This window comes from Ciconia boyciana, chromosome 4 (genome assembly GCF_034638445.1).
Source record: "Ciconia boyciana chromosome 4, ASM3463844v1, whole genome shotgun sequence".
In the NCBI taxonomy this organism is placed as follows: Eukaryota; Metazoa; Chordata; class Aves; order Ciconiiformes; family Ciconiidae; genus Ciconia; species Ciconia boyciana.
The window spans coordinates 60719227-60746600 of record NC_132937.1 but is presented as its reverse complement, the minus strand read 5'-3'; the positions used below and the strand labels follow the sequence as shown (position 1 = coordinate 60746600).

At 38.2% G+C, this 27374-nt stretch overlaps 1 protein-coding gene across 1 annotated transcript in view; it reads left to right on the top strand.

Annotated features, from left to right (window-relative positions):
• The window catches only part of FRMD3 (FERM domain containing 3), a 140355-nt gene that overhangs the window by 94955 nt on the left and 18026 nt on the right, over window positions 1-27374 (top strand). Inside the window, exons 5-12 of the mRNA XM_072859275.1 lie at window positions 2817-2914; window positions 4133-4256; window positions 16455-16542; window positions 18359-18447; window positions 20807-20870; window positions 21903-21991; window positions 25327-25401; window positions 25978-26046. Of these exons, the coding sequence (XP_072715376.1) occupies window positions 2817-2914; window positions 4133-4256; window positions 16455-16542; window positions 18359-18447; window positions 20807-20870; window positions 21903-21991; window positions 25327-25401; window positions 25978-26046 (696 nt within the window). The remainder of the gene's footprint in view (window positions 1-2816; window positions 2915-4132; window positions 4257-16454; window positions 16543-18358; window positions 18448-20806; window positions 20871-21902; window positions 21992-25326; window positions 25402-25977; window positions 26047-27374) is intronic.

Sequence of the window (27374 nt, the reverse complement as noted above, 5' to 3'; positions counted from 1 at the left end):
TAATTCTGAACAACTTGCAGAGCCGGTAATTTATCTGGAGGGAATGGATAATGATACATTTTTATTGGCTTCACGTAATTGACAAAAGTGCTTATATTGACAATTTAGATGGAAATAGATTGTTTTTTATTGTAATGAAGCTAACTTTGGGGGGTATTTTTTGACAATTTTTGGGAGTTTCATATTGCAAACAGGCTTAAGCAAAGAACTAGTATAATATCTATATTTATTCCAGTTTGATTTCTTTCTGGGGAAAATAAAACCATATATTTCTTATTTAAGATTAGCTCAGATAACTGACACTATTATGGATGCAGAAATTTAATAACAACATTGAGGATCTTTGATCCTGGTCAGCAACAAACTATTTGCTTAGAAATGCCACAAGTGTGCACACTCCCACCCAAACTCCCATGTTCATCTCTGTAGAATTTTAGTGGAGTGCATAGAAATGAGTTTTTGCCCTCATTCTGAGAGGTTTCTGTCAATGCTGCTGTTGTCTTTGATCCTAAGTGCCAGTATAGCATCTTGGTGACCCATCACAAACTGTTGTATTTATGGCTGTCTTCCTGTATTAAAAAAAAAAAGGTTTTGAATTCTACTGAACTGATGTATGTGTGTTTTCAGGTTTATTCTCATAAAGTAACTGTATATTGGCGGGGAGGGGGACTCCCTGCTATCTCACTTCAGGAATCTAACCTGTGATTTATTGCATAGCATTTGAGAGAGAGAAAGGGAGAGGCTGCCTGACTTTTGAATAGGTGCTTTGAGTCAGTTCTTGAAGATTTGCCATTGTCCCTGGGGTTTGAAGATAATGGCTTGTAATAGATGGTCAAGGTGGGCAGCATTGGCACCTAATCCTGTTACATGGGAAAGAATTTCCTACAAAACTAATTTTTCTTCTTGTAAATGCCAAAATGTTCACAGAAAAGTAACGGTTCATAGTGTTTGCTTCCATCTGTACAGCTGGAGAGTCGGACCTAGCACGATCCTGAGACTTCAGATTCTTAGTTCACATCTCAGCCTCATGTCTGCAAATGTAGGTCGGGAGCAGTGGCTTAATATGTTTTTCCAGAAGCCTATTTACTTTAGCATCTCATTATAGTAATTTTCAAATTCAGAAACCAACAATGTGCAGTGTCCCTGGAGTTCTGTTGACCTTACAGCTCAGCTAACAAGCCATGCTGTGAAATCTTGGGCTGCCCTTTCATAGGTGGCTTTTTTTGGCACTTCTTAAAAGGTGAACTCAGTTTGGCCTCAAGCTAATGGTCACTCTGGAGAACCACAACCCGATTTTTCACCCTGGTAAGACTTACCAAAAGTTTTAGGATGGGGACTGCTCATTTGCCCAAGTTTTGTGTGGTATCTGCATCAATATACTGGGCCTTTTCCAGTAGGCTGTCCTTGCAGATTAAGAATTTTTACTGCATCTCACTGAAGCCTTCAGTTCACCCTGATGCAGTTCTCCTCTGGGAACTACTTGTACTGTAGCAGTACCAAATTATGGAAGTGACTTAGCTAGCTGTTACTGGACACTGATTACAGGAAAAAAAAAAGGAGTTTCTAAATAAAAAAAAAGCCTTAAAGTGCCAGGTTCCTGTAGAAACTTGTAATACTGTAATGCAGTGAAGGGATGTGTTCACAATGAGAACAAATTGCTTTTCTCAGTGATAAGTGTCTCATAATTATGTAGCATTTAGTAACAATCCAAGGAAAGGAGGAAAATTTCTCTTGCCCTTCAGGTAATACTTCCAGTCTTGCTCGAATCTGGAACTCACTGTAAGCTTCAGATAAGCTACTTGGTGCAGGAGCTCATGGTACACACAGAACCAAGTAACTTGGGCAAAATAGGTCTGACATCAGTGTTATTCATAAAGCACATTTTTATCGGCTACACTGTAGCTCAAGGTTGGAGAGGACTGGCAGCATCAAGGAACGTCCTGAAGGACTGCAGAAGTCTGATAGCACCCTCTAGATAGTTGATTTTATCTGGCTAAAGCAATGCTTAAGTGGTTTATTTTCCCAGAGGGATGAAGCTGTGGAATGGTGCAGCTGTAACCAGTTAGGTGGCTGGGAAAGGAGCTGCGAGTGTGACTGGGCTGTGAGTTGGTCCATCTCTGGGAGGCTGCTCTCTCCGGGTGAGAAAGCGATGGCCTCGCAGCTGCACCTCTCCTCTTACTATTAGAAATAATGCTGCTCTGTGGTAGGAGGCAGAGGGCAGGTAGAAGGAGCCTTTTGTTTTCTTTTCTCCAGTTCTTCTGGAGGAAGAACAGCTCTGGGAGGAATGGGAGAGGTTCCCTGCGGGCAGGTCCCCTGTGCCCGCAGCCCCCCTGGGCCTCAGAGGGTTGCTTCTGCCTCAAAACTTCATCTAGGATTCTTTGTGCATTAAAAAAAGAAAAGGAAAGATATCTTCTCCGCTGTGATCAATGTGCTATTTTGTCTACAGAGATAGAGATTTCATTGTGCAAACCTGTATTTAATGAGAGGGGGTGTGCTCAAATGAACTTACTTTACTGTAATTTATTTCACGTTACTAATGAGCATTGTTAAGAGCTGTACATTTTAAATCAAATACCCTCCATGCTATCTCTTAGTGGGTTTCTGTTACTTCTGCTGTCATTATTTCACTGTTAGTGAGAAAAATCTCTTGTTGTACATCTAGTTTTTCCTGTGGTTGCGCTTTGCCTCCTTTTCCTACCATTTAAGGTAGCAAGAGACAGATCCAGAATAGTTGCACAACTGGTTTCACACTGATAAGTTAAACCTGTTAGGAAATGATGTGGCATCTTTTAATAATTTTTTAAATTATATTTCAGATACCTCTTATATCTACAAATAAAAAGGGACATTTTCCATGGCCGTTTGCTGTGTTCTTTTTCTGATGCTGCCTACCTGGGTGCCTGTATTGTACAAGGTAAGTACAAGCAGCAGGCTTTTTTAAATACTTAACTCATAGGTGTGTTCAGTAGAAAGAGAAACTCAAAACTGTTGTGGGAATATAGCTAGCAATAATGTGTATAATTTTTTCAGTTGTACTGTTGCCCTGCATTGACATGCACTATAAAGTGTTTTAAGTAATTTAGCCATTTAGCCAACTAAAACCAAATGGAACTTTAAAAAATTTCAAAACAATGGGTTGTCTTAGCATTTAAGTGAAAAATTATGGCATTGATGTTAGATTCCAGTTATAAACAAAGCTAAATTCTGTTTTGAATCCTGAATGTAAATGTAGCCTATTCCATTTGAACTAAGCAGGAAAAAATGTCATTCAGTGCCCTTCCTTATGGTAAAGAAGACCTGTGTGATGATGGAATCTCTGGCAAAAATAGTAGACGTAATTCAAGGAGAAAGGTCTTTCCCCCCCCCCCCCCCCCCCCCTTTTTTTAAAATTCTCTCTCTGTCTCTCCCCATCATTTCCTTAGGGCCACATTCTGGTATATGTCTTGAATTGCAAACAGAGAAGTAGTTAGCTAGATGTCTGATTAGGGACTTCATATGTGTGGAAGGCCCCTTCATTCTGCCTTAACATGAATTAAGTCATTAATGCATTATAAGGCAGCATATCCAAAACAAGATAGAGTCTAGACCTTATTAGAAGAGGCTTACGTAGAAAATTAAAACACTAAATGCCATGTTTGGGTACCTAAGTGGCACATCTTTTAGAAGAGGAGTCAAATGCTGTGGGCCACCTTAAATAATGTTACAGCCTGTGTTTCTCTGCTAGAACAGAATTAAACCAGTTCATATCAGCGAGGATAAATTGGTGTAAAAAAGAGGAGAATCTGGAGGGCATTGTTTTAGTTCTGCCTGATACCAGAATGACAGGTGTTCAAAAGAGGAGCCTCTGTTTACAGAGCATGTTTCTGCCACAGAAAATAGTTTAGGATTGCTACTTACTGCTGCAGTTAATAAACCATGAACTTCACCTGAAACTCATTGATTGAAGTGGCAGTTATAAGGATTTTGTTGTTTCAGTTAAGTATCAATTCTTCAATTGATTACTTGAGAGATGCTGGATTCTTACTGATCATGGAAGTGTATTCAGTTACATTGTATTTATTGAGTTTTCTCCATATTAACTAATGTTGCAATTGAATTTTTCTGTTTTGTTTTGTGTTTCGGATCTGTTTAGCTGAGCTTGGTGATCATGATCCTGATGAACACCCAGAGAATTACATCAGTGACTTTAAGATTTTTCCCAAGCAGTCACAAAAGCTCAAGAAGAAAATAGCTGAAATGCATAAAAATGAATTCAGGTAATTTAGAATGCTGTTTGGTAAACAGACAGCTGAGAAATACTTTTATCTGTTTCCAAATAGTGTATGTTAACTAGGAGTGTTTGTTCCTTGGATTATAATAGATGCTCTACCAATATACTGTCTAATATGCTGTATTTGAAAATGTGGTTTCAGATTAGTGGGTTTTCGTTTCCTGTTAACCTTCATTAATCATAGCTGATTCCTGCATGTGTGCTGGTAATTCAGACTGCATTTGCTTGAAATGTAGGTCTGGTTAGCGGGAGTGGCTGACATTGTGAGTGTTCCTCTGGTTGATTAGTGGAATAACATCTTTCATTGAGGGATCACACTTACTGTCTTTTGCTGTGAAATTTCTGTATGTAGTGCAATTATAAAATTCTTGCTAGATATTGACCTGACTGAAACTGTAATTAAGTTATTTTATCTGTAGGTTGTTAACATAGTGGTGAATTGCACAGAAATGTATTTAAATAATTTCTTTGGAAGACTAAGGAGGTGAGATTCAGAACTCTGCATGCTCTTTTTCTGTCCTAAACTTTTAATAGTGTGACAATGGGGAACGGAGAAAGATAGCTTAATCAATCTTTTGGTTTCAAAGTTGAATGTGTCCCTGAAGCAGAGTATTTCAGGAGAGAAAGGTGTTTCAGGAGAGTGCGTTGTGCAACTATACCCTCTTCAGGACTGTCAGTGAATGACATGCACAGTCGTCATGACGGTCGCTTGCATGATACCCTCCTCATTTCGCTTAGTTGAGGATAGTCCTCGGAAAACTTGGAGAGGAATAGGATGTGAAGAAAATTAAATGAAAGCCGACGATTAATTACATAAAGTAGAAGGACAATTTTTATTCAAAGATTACAAGGCTCTTTGCACTTGCTTTAAACCCCTATGTTTTGTTTTCATATTGTGATATATGTAAATGCTTAGCTTAAGTATATGAACACTATTTACATAAAAATTAGATTGTGAGACACCAAGTTCCTGGGGAAAAAAGAAAGAAAATGAAAAATTCATTTTCGGAGGAGTTAAAACTTAAAACACTTTTTTTTTCCCAGAAGCCTATCAAATATGTTGTTGAACCAAAGTGCAACATTCATGACAGTAAGCTTGCCAGTATTAATGTGTCTTCTCTTTTTTCCTTCCTAAACCTATATACTTTGTTTATATTTCTTTCAGTGAAACAATGTTTTAAATGGCACAGCTACATCTAATATTTTTAGAGCAGTCCAGGCTGCACTTTACACAGACCCATAGAAACAGCCTTTTAAAAAAGAAAACAGAATTTCTCTTACTTTCAGTATTGTTCCATACAGTGGCTGCAGATTTCCAAAGGATAAATTCAACCTTTGAAAACCAAGGTCTTTCATCAATTAAGCCAAGGTGCAATTGAAAAGATTTTGATCAATTCAGTCTTTCAAGTACAGGCTAGTCCTTTATTTAAAGTTAGGAAAAGGGAAGGAAGGGTGATTAGCCAAAGCTGGTGTTTTTTGTATTTCATAGCCCTGGGAGAGATGTATTTTTCTGTGTTGGTTTTTTCCCTTGTGCATAATTCTGCCCATCCATTGTGAATTTAATCTGCTAGTTCCTCTGTTATGAATAACCAGGCACATTTCTAGCTCATTTTTTAAACCCTCTTTCCCGTTAGTGTAATGTTCCTGATCCTGTGACAGTAAAAGTTACAAGCCTTCGCACAGGTCCCTCTGGGATTCACCTAGTCATGGATTCCTCCCATCAATGGCTTCTCAGCATGTGAGGATGTCCCCGGAATTTCTTCAGCAGTCTTGGTGAGGGTCACTATTCGTTATTGCCTTTTGGAAATCAGATGGTATCAACCCGACTTCTTTTGCCTGTGGATCTGCTGATTCCTGCAAAGAATTCCAGGAGGCGTTTGAGGCATAACTATAATTTATAGCAGAACTCTCCTCATATAGCCCACTTTATGTTCCTTAATTCCCTTTCTATTCTAGATTTTACCACTTTGTATGTTATGAATGTTAGGCTCAGTGGCTTATACCTCTTTGCAGCCCTCAGGAACTCTTTTCTTTCTTTTCTGTTTTCTTTTGCTTATGTCAACATCTGGTGTGCCTTACCTATTTGTCTGGTTACAAAGACAGTTTCAGAGCTGTCTGGATAGCTACTATCTGGCAATTTTCCACTGTAGCTCTGTCTTCCCCAAATTGATCATCCTATTACATTTTTTTACATCAGACATCCACTATTCACATAGAAGTTTTACCTTTTTCCAGATATTTAATTCCATGGATCTCTATTTTAGCAGTACAAATTAATAAAACATATCCATCACATAAATGAACTATATATAGATATGTCCAGTGCTAGACAACCAGATTTCCATATCTAGCTGGAAAAAGATGCTTAGAAAAAACACTGAGCTTACAGGCTTCTGTTTGGTATTGATCAGCACATCTGTTTCACTGCATTCAGCAAGCTGAATTTTCTGATAAGAATTAATAACTTGCTGCTCAATGAGTATTTTTAAAAATGCTGCAAAAGGTTCCCCTGGCCTTTTTGTAACAAGATACTTGAGTGACGTGTTGGCGGAGGGCTAACATGTGAGGAGAGCAGAAGAGACTAAGAGCCATTTTAATCCAGCTGCCATTCTGCTACCTTCAGAAGAGTTACTTCTGAGCTTCAGCACTGCAAGTTCTTTGTTTTCTTCGCACGTGTAAATAAACAAAGATCATGGCATCTCTCTCCTGCAACAGGCTCCCATATAACCAAAACCCTGTGGCTTGGAAGGGGCCAGTTCTTCACTGGATCCTGTCTCAGCATCCTCAAGGCCTGTTCACTGGGCACATCTTTTCTTCTGTCCTACGGCATGTTGGAAGAATTTGCCTTTTGAAAGGCGCATGAAGACACTGAGGGGAATGCCTGGGAAGCAGCGATAGGGTACTGTGACAGCTGCCAGTGACTTAGTGACTCATCTTGTGTCATTTAAAAGCCTTGTTCTTATTAGTTAAAACAGATGTACGACATAGTGCCCCTATTTCTTATCTTTTGTGGCTGTGAGAACATCACTGGATTTTAGCAAAATGTGACCTTTTATGTGACTTTCCACTGCACCTAACTGCAAAAATATAAATGTGACAGACAGAAATGCATGTCAGCTTTACTGGGATGTGATTAATTGTCCTGTGAATTTTAATGAATTATTCTTCCCTCATTGAGAAAGGGAGAGGTACAGGAATAATTTCATTGAACCTTACCAGTGGTGGGGCAAACACCTGCCTTGATTTCATCACAATACTCATTTTCCTGTCATTCCAGGTAAGTCCTCTTTTGAAACATGGTGTACTGCTGGGAGGTGAAGAGATAATGCTCTTAGGACTTAAAATCTTAGAATATGTGAGGATGCACTAGGAACTGATGAGACTTGGAGACTTGTTCTTAAAAGAATTAAAAATTGATTCCAAAGTTATGGTTTTGGGTATGGTTACAACAAAGCATAGCTACTGAAGTATTAGCTACTTGCATTTCTGTTTCCCTGCCACTCTTAACAGACTGGAAAAGATTTGGGCCATAAAAATCTAGATATTCTGTGAACGTATTCTGGTATACCTTCTTCTTCAAGTGAAGTGAATGCTAAGGTCCCTCCCCAGGTTGTTCATTTGCATGTCCCTTATCCCTTTTAGTTAGATGTGTACAGTGTTTGTAAGGTTGCATTGTAAATCACATCATTGAAATGATCCAGGTTAAAAATAACTTACTTTCTTTTACTTGACTTCCACACAAAAGTACATGGAACCACATGCTCACTTCTCACCTGTTTTGGCAGTATTAAAGATATTTAATACACTGCACTGTGCTTAGTGTGTAAAGCCTTAGTTAATTTTTATTTCTGGTAACCAAAAGCCCGCAGTTTAAGTAAAATATAGTGAAGATTTCTGTATAGACTTGGGGAAAACCAAAACAAAACTAACCCATGAAATGAGGTTAAGCGGAGTCATGAAATCTTCTAGGTAGAGGATAGGAAAGCTGAGTGAAAGTTTAATTCTTCAAGCACAACAGCAGGGATTACTAGCATTACTGGGTTTCTGTGTGAAAGATCACTCAGGTGATCTTAATAATATCTTTGGGATTTGAGGTTTTGTTTTGTTATGGTTTTTTTTTTTTTTTAATATATCAGGATTTTGCTCCTTTCAGATGTTCCCAAAACAGTTGTACTTTTTCCATGGCAGAATTAGTACTGTTTGTTTGCTTGGGCAACCTGCATTAGTAGCTGGCCCAGTTTTGCTTCTAGCTATTGCTATTGGATTTGGTGGGCTCCTCTTACAAAAGAATGGACTTTGTACGAACGTACACACCTGCGTGAGTACTAGTTCCAAATTGACTTCTGTGTTGTTACAACTGAGGGATTTGCTTCAGACAACCAAATTAAAACATCAGATGTTTTTAGTGCAGTCACATTCCTTTCTCTCTTTTCCAAGACAAAAATTCCTTCCTGTGAATTTATATCAAATCTTATGTCCTTTAACAGAACATTCATTACTCTGATAAAATTCCCTGGCTTTTGAAACATACCTGTCAGCCAGAGCTCCCTGAGGCCAGGCGCCTGAAAATACAGAGATTTCTAAAGAGAAGATCCACATGAATACCTAGCAAGGGAATTTATGTTTGTAGGAATTGTGTTTTTTTCCCTTTTTTTCTTTTTTGAAAGGACTCAGTGGTTGAAAATAAAGATTTTTTTTTTTGTATCCCACCTGAAAACTAATGATCCATTTTTACTTATTTCTGATATGAAATATTATGCCATGTAATTTAGATGAAAGTATTATGTAAACAGCTATTAATTTATCTGACAGGCCTATGCAAACATTAGCTTTGCCCAGTAAATTATAGAGTTACATCAACTGTTCAAATGCCTGTTTCCCAGGCTGACCTCGTATAGGTAAAGTGCAAGTTATTTATTATTGCTTGGGATGGCCATTGTGGATACAGGCTCAAGAAGGTTGAGTGCTACTGAATTGGCTGTCATCTCCATTGTGGGTATCAAATACTCCAGCTTTTGCAAAAGTCGTATGTGGGAGAACATCTTTTGGGAAAAGAAAAAGTTTCCTCTGAGGGTGTGAAATCACTGCCATGTTCTGCTATTAACTATCTCAAAAGCAATTTAGACTTTTAAGCTAAAGGGTAGTTTTTTCTTGAAAACCAGAGTAGCAAATTAATGCTTGTCTTTGATCCAAGCTAAATGAGAAGTGTTATTTAAATTTGATTTGAAGGGCATATAACATTTTTATCCTTTGCTGCATCATCTGTACTGTAACTACTTGGTGGGGATTTAAGCACTTTTAACTTTCCTCTGCTGCTCTAACTCTTACTGTATTCCCTTCACCGTACCATTGGTTACCATGGGTGCTTAGACTCTGGTGCGAGCAGGAGTACAGGATTTCTTGGTCTCTGCTGATCTGGCTCTCCAGCTCTCGTGCAGACATGGAGCTGTCAGTGGAGCCACTGGCAAGCATAACTACAGATGTTACTATTAGAGTATATTCTGGGAGGCTGTCCTAGAAGACTTGGCAAGGGTTGCTAGAAAATGCTTCTCTTTGTGGGTGTTAATATCGTTTGATCCAAGATTAAAGCAACTTCTTGCATGCTGTTGAATACATTAAAAAGTGCTAAAACTAAATTCCTGTTTAGCAAGTCCAGAATGAGGTGGATCTTGTATTTCATTTAAGAGCTTCTCGCAATTAAAACTACATACTATCTGCTCTTATGCATTTAATACTGGTGGCATACTCATCTACACTTTATATTTAGCTTCTTATACTACCCTAATCACATTGGTATCTAACGGCCTCATATACACAAAGGGAGTCTGATTGGAAGGACATACGGTGTGCTCCAAAACTTGCAAGCCACGTTACAGGAGACAGAAGCTACTTTGCTGGGGACCAAGGATCTGTTGAGGTTTACATGGAGGGGAGAGGGGAGTTTGGAAAAGGGCAGGACTTGGGCTACAGCAGGGATAGCTGACTTCTAGGACTAAGGAGCCGAAGTCTTTGTAGTTCTCAGCTATATGAAGTATACCAAGGACTTTGGAGAGCTGAGGAGGACGATGATGTGCAGTGGGAGTTCATAGGCAGATAGTGGTGGCAGCTGCTTGGGGTCCCACCTACGTTAGAGCCCTGGGCTGCACTGAATGTCCTCTTCATTTCAGCCTTGGTAGCTTATGCTGGCTCATTTACAGTTTCCCAGTGTAGGCATTGAGGTTTATCCATCAGGCTGTATGTTGGCACATGTCACTGCAACTTCAAAATTACCTAATTCTCTCTAATTTAGCAATCTGGTATTAAAATGCCATTGTGTTTGCTGTAATAGGTGAATAATTTGTTTGTTTCTATTCTGCTGTATTCTTCTGGTGTATTCTTTCACTCCATAATTCTTATCAGTAGTAATTTGACTGAATTAGAGAGATGGCTGGAACATATATTTGTTAGAAGTTTGAAATAACAGGTTCTTCTGGTCACCTAGTCCTTTCCCTAAAGAATGATGTGTGTGTTGCTTTCCTCAAAGCTTTGTTCTTCTGAATCATTTTTTTCTTACAGAAGTGTGCTTAAAACCCGTTAAAATTAAGGAACCGTACTTGTAATTCTGGATGCACTACTAGAAAATGTTAAGAGTGGGATGCTGTTTTGCTGGATTGGTGTTTGCGTGGCACAGAGAGTATTTCCAGAAGCTTTATGGTGAGGAGCAGCTTTACCTGAGCATGATTTTAATGGAAGATGCAGTTGTAGAACTAATCTAGAGGAAGGAACTTCACAGACAAAACAGGTGTCTTTTCCCTCCTCTTTTCCCAAAGGTCTGTCTGATACAATGAAAAACTGAAAAGATATATCAATACATGTGATTTTTCTTTTAATGGGAATTCCAAGAAGTATTCAGTAGAAAGGATAATCTACTTGAACTGAAAAAGGTAGCTGTTTTTATTGTAACATTGATAATTTTTTTAGCTTTAGGAAAGATTTATTTTATGTGTGTATGTGCCTGTGCTCCCCGCCCTGGGAATAGTGGTCATAATCATGATCCACACATGTGGTTGTTTTCTTTACCAAGCTAGTTGTTGCCTGTTTCATGGTGATGTTTGGATTCAGGTTCTGCATATTTAGCATACTGCTGAATTCAGATGTCTGTGTGAATTTCTACAATCTAGGGATTTCTTCATCAGCTGAAAGGACCTATTTCCTCTGCCCCTCTGCTCCCTTGCCACCTCCTCTTTATTTGGGAGAAGGCTTTATGGGCCAGATGTGTCAGGACCAGAAAGATGAGTCTACTGTGATATTAAAAACAGATAGCTCAGTAGACGTCTCTGTATCATGGGAATAGATTTTAAATTAATAATAGGTAAATTAAAACTGCATCTGCTCTGTAAATGTATTCTGTCTGTTGAATAGGCTTAAAGCTGTCTGTGTCACTGCATCAATTTATGAAGTAAAGTTGAAATACGAATACCTAAACACAGATTTCAGAGATACCATCTCAGCTTGATCTCTGAAGCACACAAGTAATTTCAAATGTTCTGGAAGAAGGAGTTATGTAAGTGGCACATGTCATTACAGTGTGCGTGGTGTAAAATTAAACCCATAACTGTTTAATAGACTCAGTAAAAGAGTTTGATTATTGTTTTGAAGTGATGATACAGGTTTTTCTTATCCTGGAATTCTATCTATCTGAGAGAAAAAAACAATTTTACAGTACAAGTTAAAATTGATATTTGAGTGTTCTGCAGTGTTCTAAGTTTTATATGTTCGAGCAACATTTCAGCAATTCAGCTACTTGCCAGGTGATAGGGTCTCTTTTCATATGCAGACCCATTTAAAGGCTTTCACCTTCCCCAGTGCCGGTGGCCTGGGCAGTTCTCAAGGGAGCAGCACTGCTGCCTGGGCAATGTGCAAAGCCTGACTTCGCTATTCTGACAAACTGAGCCACAGCCAACAATGCACTTTCATTTACCAGTGTCTTTGTTTAGTGCTTTTCTTTGAAATTATCACCACCGTTGCCGTACTATCTCCCGTACAACTGAAACACTGGTAATTGTAGCAGATTTGTGTTTCAATACCATGTAGTCCTCCTCAGCACGTTTATCATGACTAAAAATACTACCAGACAGCCTGTATTTAAAAACATTGCCACCGTCTGCCAAAATCTCCTGAGCTTAAAGGAAAAGTAAAAACTACTCAAGACCTTTAGTACTATACTTGTATAGCAATTGGAGTCTCAACCACCTGTAAAAAGATTTGAAGAAACAACAGCAAAACCTCAGCCATGTGATAAGCAGTTCTGTGATCAGTATATGGTGTAGCTAAATGTGCTGATGCTTTATGCAGAATTCTGTCTTTGTTTTAGGTTAAAAGGAAACACAGGTAACCCTGTTCTGCTGAGGGGTGTCCGGTACAAGATCCAACATATAACAAGGAGAATATTTCACAGATGGAGATCCTTCTTGAAATAGTCACTGTGGTCTCTCCCGAGACTGCAGTGAAGTATGTCCACAGTTTCAGGGCAGGGAAAAGGGTGTTTGATGGAGACCAAGCCTATGTTATTTAAAGCTTTATAGCTGGTACTTTTCCCTGATTTGCATGGAGGTGAACATGTAATGTTTCTAGAGGCCAGATCATTATGTACGTACTTATCTATTCTTTGAATTAATTACATTGAAACACCCTACAGATCATAAATACCCAGAAATTAATCATACATGGGGCATGCTCAAGTACAGTATTGCTGTTGTATTCTGCAGCAAATAACTTTGTTTGATGTAGAGATGAGGCAAAAGGATGGACAATAATTATGCCTTTTATTATGATTAGTAGTTTGTTAATAGTAGTATCTCACAGCACTTTATAAGTCAGTAAGAGAATCAGAGAAGACAGATGAAGTGACTTCACTAAGGTCATTCAGGAAGCAAGAAACTGAGAATAGCATTGAAACTGCTTTTTCTTTGCTGTTATTGCTATATAGTCTTCTCTGTTTGTTAAAAGGAATTAATGCTCAATCCTGTGCTATCTCATCCTTGACTTTCACCAAGTTTCACTACTTCAGTTTGTAACAGATACATACCTCAAAGGAAAGGTATGAAGGGGAGAAAATTCTAGAGTGAATTAGTGTGGGCAGCCAGCAAAACAAGTAGATCATTGCTGTGGCACACCCTGGAAGTATTCCCTGTTGAGCTTCCTGGCCTTTGAAGTGCTTCAGCATTGGGGGCCCTGCAGGGAATAAACAGAGCTTGTACATGCTCTAGTGCGTACTTCTCATGAGCCTAAAGGAGAAAACAGAGTGTGTTGCAGACTTCTCAGTCTTCTATTAAAGTCTTTGTTTCATTAAAATTTTATTGGGAACTTTTATATTGTTTTCTAGGTTGAATCATTAATTCGTAGCTAATAACTGTGGAGCTCTAATTTCACAAGTAATCCACATTTTATTATTTGTATGGTATACAGAAACTTTTCTGTGTAATGGTTTCTTTTTCTGGTCGTGTTCAAAACCTTTGGCACACTGCAGCTGGGTGCTATAGTGGCTGCAACATATGGAAAGGGAATACCTCTTCCATTTAATGCTGAATACATACTGAAAAATTTGGGAAGTCATGTAAGGTCAAAAGGAGTGAATGCACTGAGAGAGACGCCTGACTTTCCTGAGAGAACTGAGTAACAAAACAGCAAAGATGCATTGTCTAAATATTCTCTGTTTTTCTACTGTAAGAGGCATTAGTTGAAACACTTGTGTGAGTAAACTCTATACATTTTTGTGTAAGGCTGTTTGTTGGATGTAGAAAGCTTAAAGACTTTTTAACAAAGCCAGTCAAAGGCATGTCTAATGTTAAATCAGTGATTGATGAAAGAATGTTGACTTTTCTTTGCTGATAGGATTTGCTATAGTTACATTTTTATCTAGTAAGGAAAATTTCATTGCTAAGTTACAGATGAAAAGCATATTATCAAGGCTTGAATATTAATCCCCTGATAAGGGATGAATGAGGATTTTTTCATTTGATATTGCTCTTGACTATTCTCCTTTGTGATGTTCTTTTAAGGCTTTGCACAGTAGCCATTTGATTAGCCTGTAATCTGATAAGATCAAACTTGTCCATGTCTTCTGCTTTTTTTTTCCGAGTACCACAGCTTGTTCCACTTGATGTGTACAAAGACAGCATAGTTTCAGAGGCTATAGGTGAGGAGAGAATCCTAATTCTTCTTTAATGTGTCTAATAATAATAATAACAATTTAATATTTTTTTCTCTTTTGGAAATGCCAAAACCCCTAAATCACATTGTTCCAAATTATTTGTCGCTTTTTGGTCCTTTCAAACCAGAAGAGTGACTACTTTCCTTTGTACCAGCAAAGGGAGGTGGGAAAAAGATGCATTTTATGATCTTATTTTTCTGTAAGGCCCAATTTCCAATAGGCAATCAAACTGTCTATTTGTTTGCCTTTTCACTATGCAACATAAGCATTCTAAGTAATTTAAGTGAAGTTAGTTAATTACTTCTGTCCTGTGCAGTTGGTTGGTACATGAAACAAACTTGTTGCCTTTTTAAGGCTCATTTATGGTCTTACAGTTGTGATTACACTTAAAGTTGTGATTTATTAGTATTGAAAAGGGAGAAAGACAGTTTAGTAGAGCCATCAGAAAGCTGATCGGGCAAAATAAGCATTTTTGGTTGGTTTGCTGTGTTCATGCTGTTTTCCCCTTAAATATTTAGCTCTGTAAATGCACATTTGTAATTTTTGGTGTTCCATTTGAAATATGTTCTTCACTGGAAAGTGGTGAGAAAGAGGCCAAAAAAGGAAGCAGAAAGAAGTACAGTTCTTCTTTAATCTTGTGTGGTGTTTATTCTTTAAAAGCTAAACATCAACAAAAATGTGATCTGAAATGAAGTCCAAGTAGTGTAGTATAAAGGAGGACCAAAAGACATATGGAAGAAGCCAAAGAAGTATCATGGGATTGACTGGGAGATGATGAGCAGTGAAGTACAAATGAGCATGAATTAAAACTTTGTAACAGGAAAGGTTATTGACACTTACATTGCCACAGGGCATCAGCTTGGTAGGTTCAAAATAGGATTTGGCATCCACAAGCATGCTAGACGTTGTCGTAATTGTTAAACTGAACCTTGGGCTGGATACTCAATCTCGTATGTCAATGCTTGTTGGTTTCTAGCTACTGGAGGATAACAGACTTACAAGGAAATTATTCTACACCAGTGCACAGAGCAGTTTTTAAATGCCAATTCCCAAGTGCCATTGGTGACAATGTGAGACTGGACCCCAAAATGCAGGGGTAAGATGAAGTATGACTCTTGCTGTGTTTCTTGAAGATTTGTGTATGTCTCATTTTTTGGATAATTTGTATGAGAAGCATTTATGAGGCCTGGCTTTCTAAAGGTCCTAAGCACTGCTTATTGTCACAAAACCATATTATCTATTAGAATCACGTACTCTAGTCATGGAAATAAAATAATACTCGGAACAGTTCACTGACAAACAGGCATTGTAAATCTGTGTTAGAGCTCATTGTAATGGCAGGTGTTAGAAGAGCAAAAGTCAAATAATGCAACTTATGCTAGAACTCAAGTCTTGCATGCCATGTTTCAGGCTTTAGTGTATATTCATGGTTGATTATAGACACCCTAAAAATAGGAGCATATAATGGAAAAGCTGACAGATTCTGAACTATCATGATGGTAACAGGCACTGCTATAATTAGGCATGCATCTGAGTAGACAGTGTAATATGATTGCCATGTTTATACCCTGTGCTGGAAGGAATGTTTGTTAATCTGTGCAATCCTTTTAAATGAGTTGGGGAGCAAGAGTTTGTGGAAAAAAGATACTGAGGTTTATTTCATATTCAGGCTGATGTGTGTGTATATCAAAAGACAATAAATACTTGCAGGATATTGGATAACTCTGGTTAACTGCATAACGTTGTTATCTCAGGATTGAGAAAAAGTCATCAGAATGTACCTGAAAACATCAGGCACTGTACAATTCAGCAGGAGAAAACATGTGAAAAGTTTTCTATCTTTATATTATAAGCAGAATATGGTTGAAATAGTTTGTATTTCATTAAGAACTTTTCTTTCCTCCCTTTTTAGGCATTTAAACACTCCAGTCAAAAAATCTTTTTCTCCTATTTTCTTTTTGCTGTCAAATACTGTTTCTCTTGTAATTACAGAGGTCAGAGCCCAGCTATTGCTGAATTTAACTTGCTCCTGAAAGCATATTCTTTGGAAACTTACGGTGTCGATCCTCATCCTTGCAAGGTAACAGTTCTTTTTACTAGCATTTAATAAAATGTTATTTTTACTAACATTTAGTAAAAAAAAAGTTAATTGAATTGATTTAGCTCTGTTTTTTATCCAGGCACAAATAGGGAGTAATTTATAAAAGAACTTGCCCTGGAACTATGTATTACTTCTAAGCCTTAGAAGAACATTGACTGGTTGTCATTTCTGCATCAATCAAAGGAAAGGTCTCTCCAGAGGAAGCAGAACATCATAGGAGAATGTAGTAGAGTGTAATGATAAAAGCTTGATTATACTTCATAATTTCTTTGCATTTAATGCAAAGGTTTCTCTATATACTCCAAGTGTGAAATATTTTATGTTTGCCAAGAATTTCAGGATTCGGTGTTATTCTTGTCCAGAAGATGCAACAAATTGTTAGTCCTTGGCAGATTAGTTTTTCAAACACCATCAAAATATGCAAATCTTAGGAAGAACAGCAAACCAAATGTACAGAGGGGAGAACCAGATATACATTTGAATATTCCTCCACTTTCCTGTTTTGTGGTTCTATATAAGTAGGTGATTTTAGTTACCACTTCTGATTATCCCTTACACCTGCATTTTTAATCACTTGGTTTTATCTGACTAATCTGCAGTGTTTGGTTTTAGTGTTACTTGCTTCATGTTTTAACTGCTGCTTTTACTTTGGCTTGTATACAATCTCATTTGGTGGAACAGCAGTGCTGTCCAGTTAGCTGTTCTGGTGGTGAGTGCCCTTAACCAGTCAGCTCTAATACAGAGCTGCATCAGATTTCATATATACTTTGCTAGGAATGGTGGTCCTGTGTGAAATACAGCGTCTGGTTCAGAGCTCAGTGAAGTCAGCAACTTAGTAAACTTTAGTTTGAAATGACACTGCAGATTTTCAGAGGGCATCCCAGAAACTTATGTTGGCACTTATAACAGGGTCAAAACTGGCTCAGAATTTCCTCTTTACCTGTGTGGTAGGGCTTGTAGTGTGGGAGCATGCAGGGGTTCATGGCCCATGCTTAAGGAAAATTTTTCAGTCTTCTGGAAGTGAACTGAAAAGCAAGGTGCTTCCCTAGCTCCTTATGACATGCTCCTTCCAGTGCTGTGGCTGCTACTCCAGAAGCATCACTGTATCTGTTCCCCCTTATTTTATTGCCCCTTATTTATTTAGGCACAATAAAGTTGACTAACTCTAGCAAAAGTTCTGGAACTTGGGATGGACAGGAAATCCAGTTAATACAAAACTCACCTGAATCATTGCTCAAAAACTATAAGCCAGAACTTTTGTTGTGGAATTAAAGATTTAAAAAATGGTCTTTCCTATTTGAAAGGCAAGTATCACCATATGTTCTGGTTTGTACTCAAAAGTACTTGCTTATTGTCATAAATGCTGTCTGTCAGCGGTACATTCAACACAACATCTCACACAGGAACAATGTATTGTGAAATCTTAAAAAATATCAGTGTTGAAGCAGATGTGAATCACTGGTTTGTAGTTAGTCAGCACGTTAAGAATGGGACATACACAGAAGTATGTTTTCAACAAAATTAGTAAGTATACCTAAGGATTCCCTGTTGTCATCAGCTACAGGTAGACGGAAACAAACCATAAGATGCTGTTACTCAGTTAAATAGAAATAAATGAGGACTATATTGCCAAGAGCAGTCTTTGTTCTTTAGAAATGTACAATTTGAAGGCGAAATTTATTTCAAAAAGGAAAACAAAATAGAGGTAATCTACAGTGGAGTAACAATTCATGCCATTAGTAAGAAATACCTCATTGGATGAGGGGAAAATTATATTTCTTTTTTCTCTTTCAAGGACTCAACGGGGACGACTACATTTTTAGGATTCACAGCTGCAGGATTTGTAGTTTTCCAGGGGAATAAAAGAATTCATTTGTTAAAATGGTAAGCATGTGAAGTAAGAGTAGATTGATATGCAAGAGTCTCTTCTCCTGTGTCTTCCCTTCTTCCTACTATCTTCACCTGCATTTTTGTCTTTAAGGTGAACCATGTGAATATTCCTGCTCTTGCCCCATCATGTTTCTGTTTTAAAGGATCTTAGATGAGAAGTAGAATAATAATAATTTGGTCTTGTTCTTCCTCCAGTGAAAATTATTCCACAGGGTGCATTAGTCAACATAATGCACAAATGCTAAAATGGAGTAAGTTGATTTTTCAACTGTGCTGTAAATTACCAGTGAGGCTTATTGGCAGAGGTGTCTGGAATAGTTTACAGGAGTCCACCTGCATCTTTATTTGTGACTCTTGGAAAAGTTGCTATTTCCTCATTTAATTAACTTCAATTTGAAAACTATAAAAGAACTTACTTGGTAAGCAGAGGAGGAGGTGAGAATGCCTTTGAATTTTTATTTTTTAACCTCTTTTTTTAAGAAGTGGACACTTACACAATTGTCCTTGGTTTGTCTGGCTTTGCTCTTCTTTTCTGCTCCTGTAAAACTTTTGACTTAATTGGGCAGCCTCAGCCACGTTTGAGGAAGAGGTAAAACTGAGCTCCCTCATGAGGCAGAGTAACAGCAGCTGGCCATGCCCTCAGCGATGTGGTGCAGAGTGAGCACAGTCATGCTCAGACATTGATAAATCCCATTTTAACCCTGCTGCTAAGCAGATGCCAACAGCAGTTACTTAGATCTGGCTGCTTCACCTCAGCGCTCCCAGCCTGTCTTGTGGCAAGAAGATGGGCAGGAGGTGAAGAAATGTTGAGGTGCTTTTTTTGTGTAGAGCTGGACTCTGCTCCATATCCATAGAAACCTCCTTGAGAGCTGACTAACCTGTAATCCTAAGAGGTATAAAGTCAGTGTAGTCCTGTCTGTACGATTCAGTTCCATGTGGAGCTCCAGAGACACGTCTGTCAAATACCATCCATTTGTGATCCTGAATCTGTGCTGTAGTTTCCCTAGGGTTAATTTCAGGTAGCCCTAGTCACAGTGCTTTGGGGAGTTGTGCTTTTGGCATAAGGACAGTGTAACTGTAATGTCAGTCTACAGTGCAGGGAGGAGAGAATAGCACTTGCCAAGCATGTATCCACCATACTGTGGGAAATTAGTTTCATGGCACTTAGTTTTTCATGTTACTCAAGGATAACGTGTTCCTTCAGAGACCTCAGTGTATTCATTTAGTCCATTGGCATGTAAACTAGGTACAAAATGAAATAGTGATAGAGGAAAAGCCATTAAACTGTCTCAGTGTTACGCTGGTCATTGGAAGGTTGATCTGGTGAGATTTATCTGAATGCCGTGTACTGCTCCTTTTATTTCTGAGACCCAGAAGTGAGTGCTAGTAGCTTTAACTGATATTAGCTGAAATTTGCACTACACAGTAAAAATCCAAATTCATATGTGAGATTTCCTTTTCAATGGAAAAGCTTTCTCAACTGGAATGATGTGGTGGTGGTGGTGTTTAACGTTAAAGCAAAACTCTTGTCATAAAGTTTCCAGGATAGCATTGTTCTTGCCTCAAGAATTGTTCCCATTTCAACCATCGGACATCCAAAATCTTTAGAGGAGTTTATGAAAAACTACAGTGTCTGCATTTTAGCTGTGGTAATGACAAAATTTACATTACAATTTAAGCAGAGGCATTGTATTGCCTTTATATAGTGCACCACTATTCCATATGTAGGTTGTGCTTTCAGCCTTGGTTAAATTAAATTTCGACATGGGTTTGCAACTCACAAGGCCCCAGTAATAAGTGCTGTCAAACATTTTATTTTTCTTCCTGTTGTGCTCTGTCTGTAAGTAGTCAGTTACTAAGATATGTGATATGAAACCACAAATAGATAAGTATGGAGATACGATGTTGCTGGTAAAAAGTGCCTGCATCTAGAAAATTGTATGCCTTCTTATGCAACATATGCAGGCTAAGAGTATTGTCTTTCCCTCAATTTAATTACATTAGCCATTCCTAGATTTTAAGATATGAGGAATTACAAACTGTGTAATAAATAGAATGTAAACAAAAGCTTCTGTCTACTTTTAATTTCCTCTTCATTTTCCAGCAGCCAAAGTTAATTCTTTGAAGGTGCATAGGGATGTAAAAGAAATACTCTGGGCTTATGTTCTCTACTCTAAAGACGATTAGAATATTAAATGCTGTTATGCTAAAGGTTGTAAGATGTCTGTTGAGGCTTGTTGTCATTTCACAGCCTGCTCGACTTTGGGAATCAGGGAAACGTGCATGCAAGTTGCTTTTCTTACCTGTAGATCTATCTATTTTTCCTATACTTAAATGATTTTTCTCTTTCTAGGTGTGATGTCTATAAACTGAAATTTGAAGGGAAGACTTTTTATGTGTTTGGAGCTCAGAAAGAGGTCAGGTTTAATATTTTTACAGAACTTCTGTATTTGATTTAGAGTCAACTAAAACCTAACATCATTTTTTAACTAAACAAACTTCTAAACAATCAATAATTGTACTTCATATTGTAACTAAAATATAGAATATGAGTGAATATGAATATTGCTGTTGTCCAAACAATGTCTAATTTGAAAAGGGTTGAGAGATTTCTCACTTAACATTAATGCAGTGCTGTGGTGACCGCTCGTGGTTTTGGTCATCTGTTTAGTCAAGTTTTAATAGATTTTAAAGCGCTAAAGCTGTACCCACCCACACTAAAGCATGAGTGACATCTGTATATGATTGAAAATTCAGGTGGGCATTGATACCTGGATCAATGTGAGGTATTTTTGGCTAATTATGATCATCTCCTCAAATCTTGGTCAGCTGAATAGGCTGGAGTCTGTCCTAGATAGTTAGGAGTCCTATCATTGGGCTCTTGCCATTGAAATCATACAGACTTTTGCCTGCAGTGTGCTATACTCAGTTCTTCCCCTAAAGCAGAGTGATATAGCCCAAGATTATGGCTTTGGATGCAGTCTGGGTAAGGAATAGAAAATGGAGGAAGGAAATCATGCCAGAGGTATCAGGGGCTGTTTGTGTGGTTGCAGGGAGGATCTGACGGTAGGACATAGGAAACAGGGAGTAGTGGATGGTAAGTAGTGCAGCAACTGTGCAATGTGGAATATTGAACATAGAGACTTTCCTCCTTTGATTTTGGCCTGAAGACAGTTGGTACAGATTTATTCTGCAAGCCACTTGTACATATGCTCTTCTCTGCCTCCTCCAACCCTCCCCTTTTATTTCTGAAACAATTGCCTGGGCAGTTTAAATATCAGCTACATATGGGTTGTACTTCTGTGGGTGAACCACAGATTGAGGCTACACAGGAAAACTTGGTCTTCAGTGTATCCGGTTCATGGTGATGCCGTCAGGTACAGCTATTTCAATCTTTGAGAATTCAACATTTTCATTACTTTTATTTGCCTTCATTTCCTTGCACTTAGAAAAAGGCTGTGCTGTCATTCCATACCTCTACACCAGCAGCCTGCAAGCATCTTTGGAAATGTGGGGTGGAGAACCAGGCTTTTTACAAGTATGTAAACCTGAAATCATTATCTATACTAAAAGTAAAAAAAATGTGCATGTGAGTAGAAGATTGTTCAGTGTGAAATGTTGCATTTCATTAATCAAATTCAAAATGCAAACAGAAAATATGCAAGTTAATGCGGAATATTATTTCATTTCAAGCCAGTATTATAAATTGTTTAAAATCTGAATGAGGCAGGAGGGGTTTGGCAGTGAATAATTACACTTTTCCAGCACACTGTTTTTGCTGCTCTGTAGTGTGACGTTGGATGGACACAGTACTGCACTTGTGTCTGGGAACATAACTGTTAATCTTAGCCCTGCTGTTGAATACCTTGAGAATGGAGGAAACAATCTGTTATGCTTGATTCTCTGGGCTCTTCTGCCAGTAGGTAATGTTGTCCCACTTGAAATCCAAGGTTTAGTAAGAGTTGATTAAAAAAAACCCAAATGTCTGCAATGATTGAAAAAATAAGAAAATGTTCTTAGATACATTTTGAAAGATGCCAGCCATCCCTTCTAAAAAAAAATAAAGCCTGTAAATTGACAAGAAAAAAGGAGTATCTTCCTTCCTATTCCCTAAAAGAGAACCTGAAAATAATTCCTCATTTGAAAGGAATTTTATGCATTCTTTCTGCCCTCCATTGACTTTGTTAGATCTGTTTATTGATGCTTCCCTTTAGGCATGTAGTTTTATTCTTGCTACTAAGTCTCTCCTTACAGCATCTTGCATATTTTATAAAAAATATTATTTCTGTGTTGGAGTATAGCAACACCAGGGGGCTGCTAGAAGGGTAAATAATAACTAAGTAGGAAGGAAGAACATGTCTTCTAACATGGATGTTAATGACCTGCTTTATTTTGGAGAAGATTCCTTCTTTCGTTTCAACACTGATACAATATATCAATATAATCTATTCAATTGATACATTCAATGAAGAAACAGGAAATATGAACTCTCACAATACAGCTGTTAATTCTCTGTGTTAACATTTACTGTATTTGAGACTGAATTAATGAAAAGATTATCAGGAAGTGTGTTCCACTGGAAGTACATGTAAGTAGGAAAACAGTGCATGGTGGTTGAGCAGTTTTATTTTATGTTACTAGAAATAAATATAGGGAATAGGAAACAATTCCCACCCAAAGGAGAGAAATTCATGCTCGAAGTAAAGATGTCTGAGGGAGACTCAAAGGAATATCATCTCTCTGCTCTTATTGTTAAATGGTTGCAATATTAACTGTTTGGGTTTTGGTCATAAATACATGGTTGTGGTGAGTTTGGCCTTGACTAGGTGCCAGACGCTCAGTCAGCTGCTCTCTCACTCCCTCTCCTCAACAGGTCAAGGATAGAAAATAAGATGAAAAAGCTCATGGGTTGGGATAAAGACAGGAAGATTGCTTACCAGTTACAGTCACAGGCAAAACAGCCTTGACTTGGGGAAGGTTAATTTAATTTGTTTCTCAGCTTCTTACTCTATTTTTAAATGACAATAAAGACAAAACTAAAAACACCCCTCCCCTATTTATTCCCAGGCTTAACTTCACTCCTTCATTCCCAACTCCTCTATGTCCTCCTTGCCCTGAGCAGCACAGAGCGATGGAGAATGGGGGTTGCAATCAGTTCATAGCAGTTTCTCTCTGCTGCTCCTTCCTCCTTACACTTTTCCCCTGCTCCAGTGTCCTTCACAAGCTGCTCCAGCATGGGTCCTTCCCATGGGGTGCAGTCCTTCAGGATAAACCTGCTGCAGCATGGGTTCCTCTCCACAGGCCTCAACTCCTGCCAGGAGCCAGCTCCTGTGTGGGCTCTCCAGGGGCCACGGCTTCCCTCAGGGCACGTCCACCTGCTGAAGGGCAGGGTCCACCATGGGCTGCAGTGTGGATATCTGGTTTGGCATGATCTTTCATGGGCTGCAGGGGGACAGCCTGCTCCACCATGGTCTTCTCCACGGGCTGCAGGGGAACCTCTGCTCTGGCACCTGGAGCACCTCGTCCCCCTCTTTCTTCCCTGACCTTGGTGACTGCAGGGCTGCTTCTCTCATGTTTTTTTCTACTTTCCAAATGTTTTCAGGGCACTACTGTGGGGTTTTTTCTTTAGCATGATTGCTTAAGATGATGCTTGCCTGTTTCAATTTTGGTGGGTCTCAAAAGAGGACTACTTTAGTAGAATGAAGATTGGTAGTGATATTCAGTGGAGAGGAACCTGGCGGATAGATTGGAAAATACTAATGGTTAATATGCGGAGTACAGAAAAATAACAACAATCCTCCAAACTTGAAACTGATGCCAAAGCAATCTGTAAATAAAGGCTTAGGATAGTAGTTTTGAAACAGCAAAAGTTTTCATACATTTCAGACAAACTGAGCTGTACAGTGTGGACTGTTAGTTACTTAACAGCATTAGATAAATCCTGTCTGTTTATGTTCTGTGTGATACCAACAAGGTATTCTAATTAGACTAGAACGGATGTAGCCAGGTTGTGTAAGTAATTCATTATAATAACACTTTGCCTTAATTAGATCTGGTCCTCTCCTCTGCTTAGAAGAGCTTGAGACTTGGAATTTAAGATACGGTCATGATCTCTTGGCATGTCTTGAAAAACAGAATTTTAGTCCTGTCTCAATCCAGGCTCAGGGTTGACTGTTGTGATTATTTTCAAGTAGATATAAATCATAGAAGATTGTCTACTAGGGTCTGGCAATGAGAGACGTGATATGAAATCAATTTGCCATTTTGAAGGCAGAGAACATCAAGGAGATGGCATGTCTGAAGTACTCTTCCATGATCTTTGTGATAAAAGACTGTGATAAAAGGTTGCTGTGTACTTCGTGATTAGAGAGAAGCAGTAGGATATGATGTAGGCTACTAAGAAGTTGACTGTATAGAGGCATCGGAAATGCAACTACTTTTGGACACAAGTGTTACCACTTCTTTATTATTTCTTTACTTTACTAGTGGGAAAGTGGAAATAGCCATATCTTCCCACAAACAAGGTAGCGTTAGGGCAAACTTGTCCTAGGGGCTTTTGGTGTACCAGGGTCTTTCCTTCATCCTGTGAATGAAAGTCCCTAGAGATGCAGCAAGTATCAGCATTTAATTTTCTTGCTTTCCTATCCAAGTAATCACTTGTTTTATGTTCAGTTGTTCTGTGCTGTCTGAATTGTTTTATGTACACTTTATATTCTAATTTGTATAAACACCTTAAAAAAATTGGAAAGCCCAATTACTGATTATTACTTTGTGATATAAAAATAACAAAGCTTGTAGTTGGCCTTGTTCATTTTTGCTCATCAGGTTCCTTCTGTGCTGAAAATGTGACAGCCTCTGTTCTTTTTCTTCAAGGTATGCAAAATCCAGTCAGATCAAGACCATGTCCAGCAGCAAGATATTTTTTAAAGGCAGTAGATTTCGATATAGGTAGGTGTTTGCTGTTTGTTTTTCATGGTAAACCATTTCAGAAAGTAAGAGAAAATGACAGTAATTACTCATGGCAAATTGAAGGCTTTTCCTTCTTGAGGACCTGTTCACACCTAATCCAGGTCAGGATTTGAAAGATTTTCTGTTGTCTCTTTACCGTCACTTATAAAATAAATTGGAGGCTTCATGCAGACTACTGTCAAAGGGCAGTTTCACCAGAACAGGGCTCCACTTTTGGTGCAGTTTCTGTAAAAACAAGGATGTGTGGCCAGTGTAGAGATTATATGCCCCCTGTAACTGGGCAGCTCTGGACCAGGGGTGCATTAATGGGACAGTCCAGTCCCAATCCTAGCGTTCTACTACAAAAGGTTTCTTTTTCTTCAGTAGCTTTGCAAACAAGTGGTCAGCAGAATTTTTAATCTGGGACATTATATATCCACTGCACGGGATTTTTTTTTTTTTTTTTTTAATTTCTTCTTTTGAATGTAACTTAATTGTTCCTGTATGTATAGTGCTTGGTGTGCAATGAGCTCATCTTAGTATTTGCTTGAATATTTATTTCGTGTTTTAATGCAGTGGAAAAGTAGCCAAAGAGGTTGTGGAGGCAAGCTCAAAAATCCAGAGGGAACCTCCTGAAGTTCACAGGTATGTCTTGACATTCAATACTAAAGTTTAAGGACTAAGGAGGATTATTGTTCTCTACAGAGAAATCCTCTTTCCTTTACTGTGAGATGTAATGGCTGTCATTCTGAGCTTCCACAATGAGGCATGCAAGCCTTGGGAAATATGCGTTGCCGGTGTTACAAAATTCTGACAATAGCGTATTGTCTCCTACACAAGGGAACTTAATCTGTGCTGCTTCGAAGCTGGGTTTAATCAATCAGTCAGATAAGTAGCTTGTATTATTTTCTGTGTTATGACATAGGCTGTTACTATATGATCCTGACAGAAAAGTACATTCTCATTTCATTCCTAGTTCTTGCCCGGTTTTGAAAGATTGTGTTCTGTGTATGTATATGGGTATGTTTAAAGGTATACTTGATAGTTTTTCCATAACGCAGTCAGATTAAAAAGCAAGAAGTTCATTCAGTAAAGAGAAAAAGGATCAGATAATCTTTTTTTCAGAGAAAAAATATTTGGCTTGTTAGAAATAAGCAGCTGGACTTTGCAAGCAAACTAATACTTTCTGGTCCTTATCACTCATTGTAGTGACAGTGAAAATTGATAAGAAACTAATTATAGTCCTTTGGAAGAGAACAAAGAGGCGAGCAGGAAAAAGCTATTTAAAAACTTCTTTAAAAGGTTACTTAACTTTCTGGAGATTCTACAGCCATGTCCCTATTTTTATTGTGATTTTTTTCAGGGGTGGAGGGGTGTGTTTGGTTTATTTTTAATTGAATATGGCTATTCCATCTATATTTGAGAGAAAAGTGGATTGTCTTTACTAAAGGGTAGAAATGTATTTGCAGCAAATATTTATAAATATGTTGTCCAGCCCTACTGTGTAACTAATAGTAAGGCCATGCAGGGATGCTTTTGAACATGCTTTTGCAGATTACATTTAAAAATGGGGTAAGTGACAGTCTGGAATGTGTTAACTGAGAACACAGAAGGCAGAATATAGGTCCATCATTGAGGCAGGGTATGTTACTTGGGCACACAAATGCATTTTAAATGAAAATAGTTACTCACATAAGGAAATAGCTTATTGCCTACTTTCCATAGGGTTTCTTTCTTCCATAGGATAAGAAAAGATTTTCATGTAAAATTAATTTTTATCTTGTATTTTACTTTTCTTTGCTTTCAGTATTTGAAGTATTTTAAACATATTGTTTAAAACTCTCAGTGTACATAAAGAAACAGATCAGAGGGAAAATAAGTTCATAAAGCAATGCCATCGGGATTTAACACCCGCAAATAGTAATGTATATTTTTTATGATTAACCTTCTTAAAATGCCTGCATTTACAATAT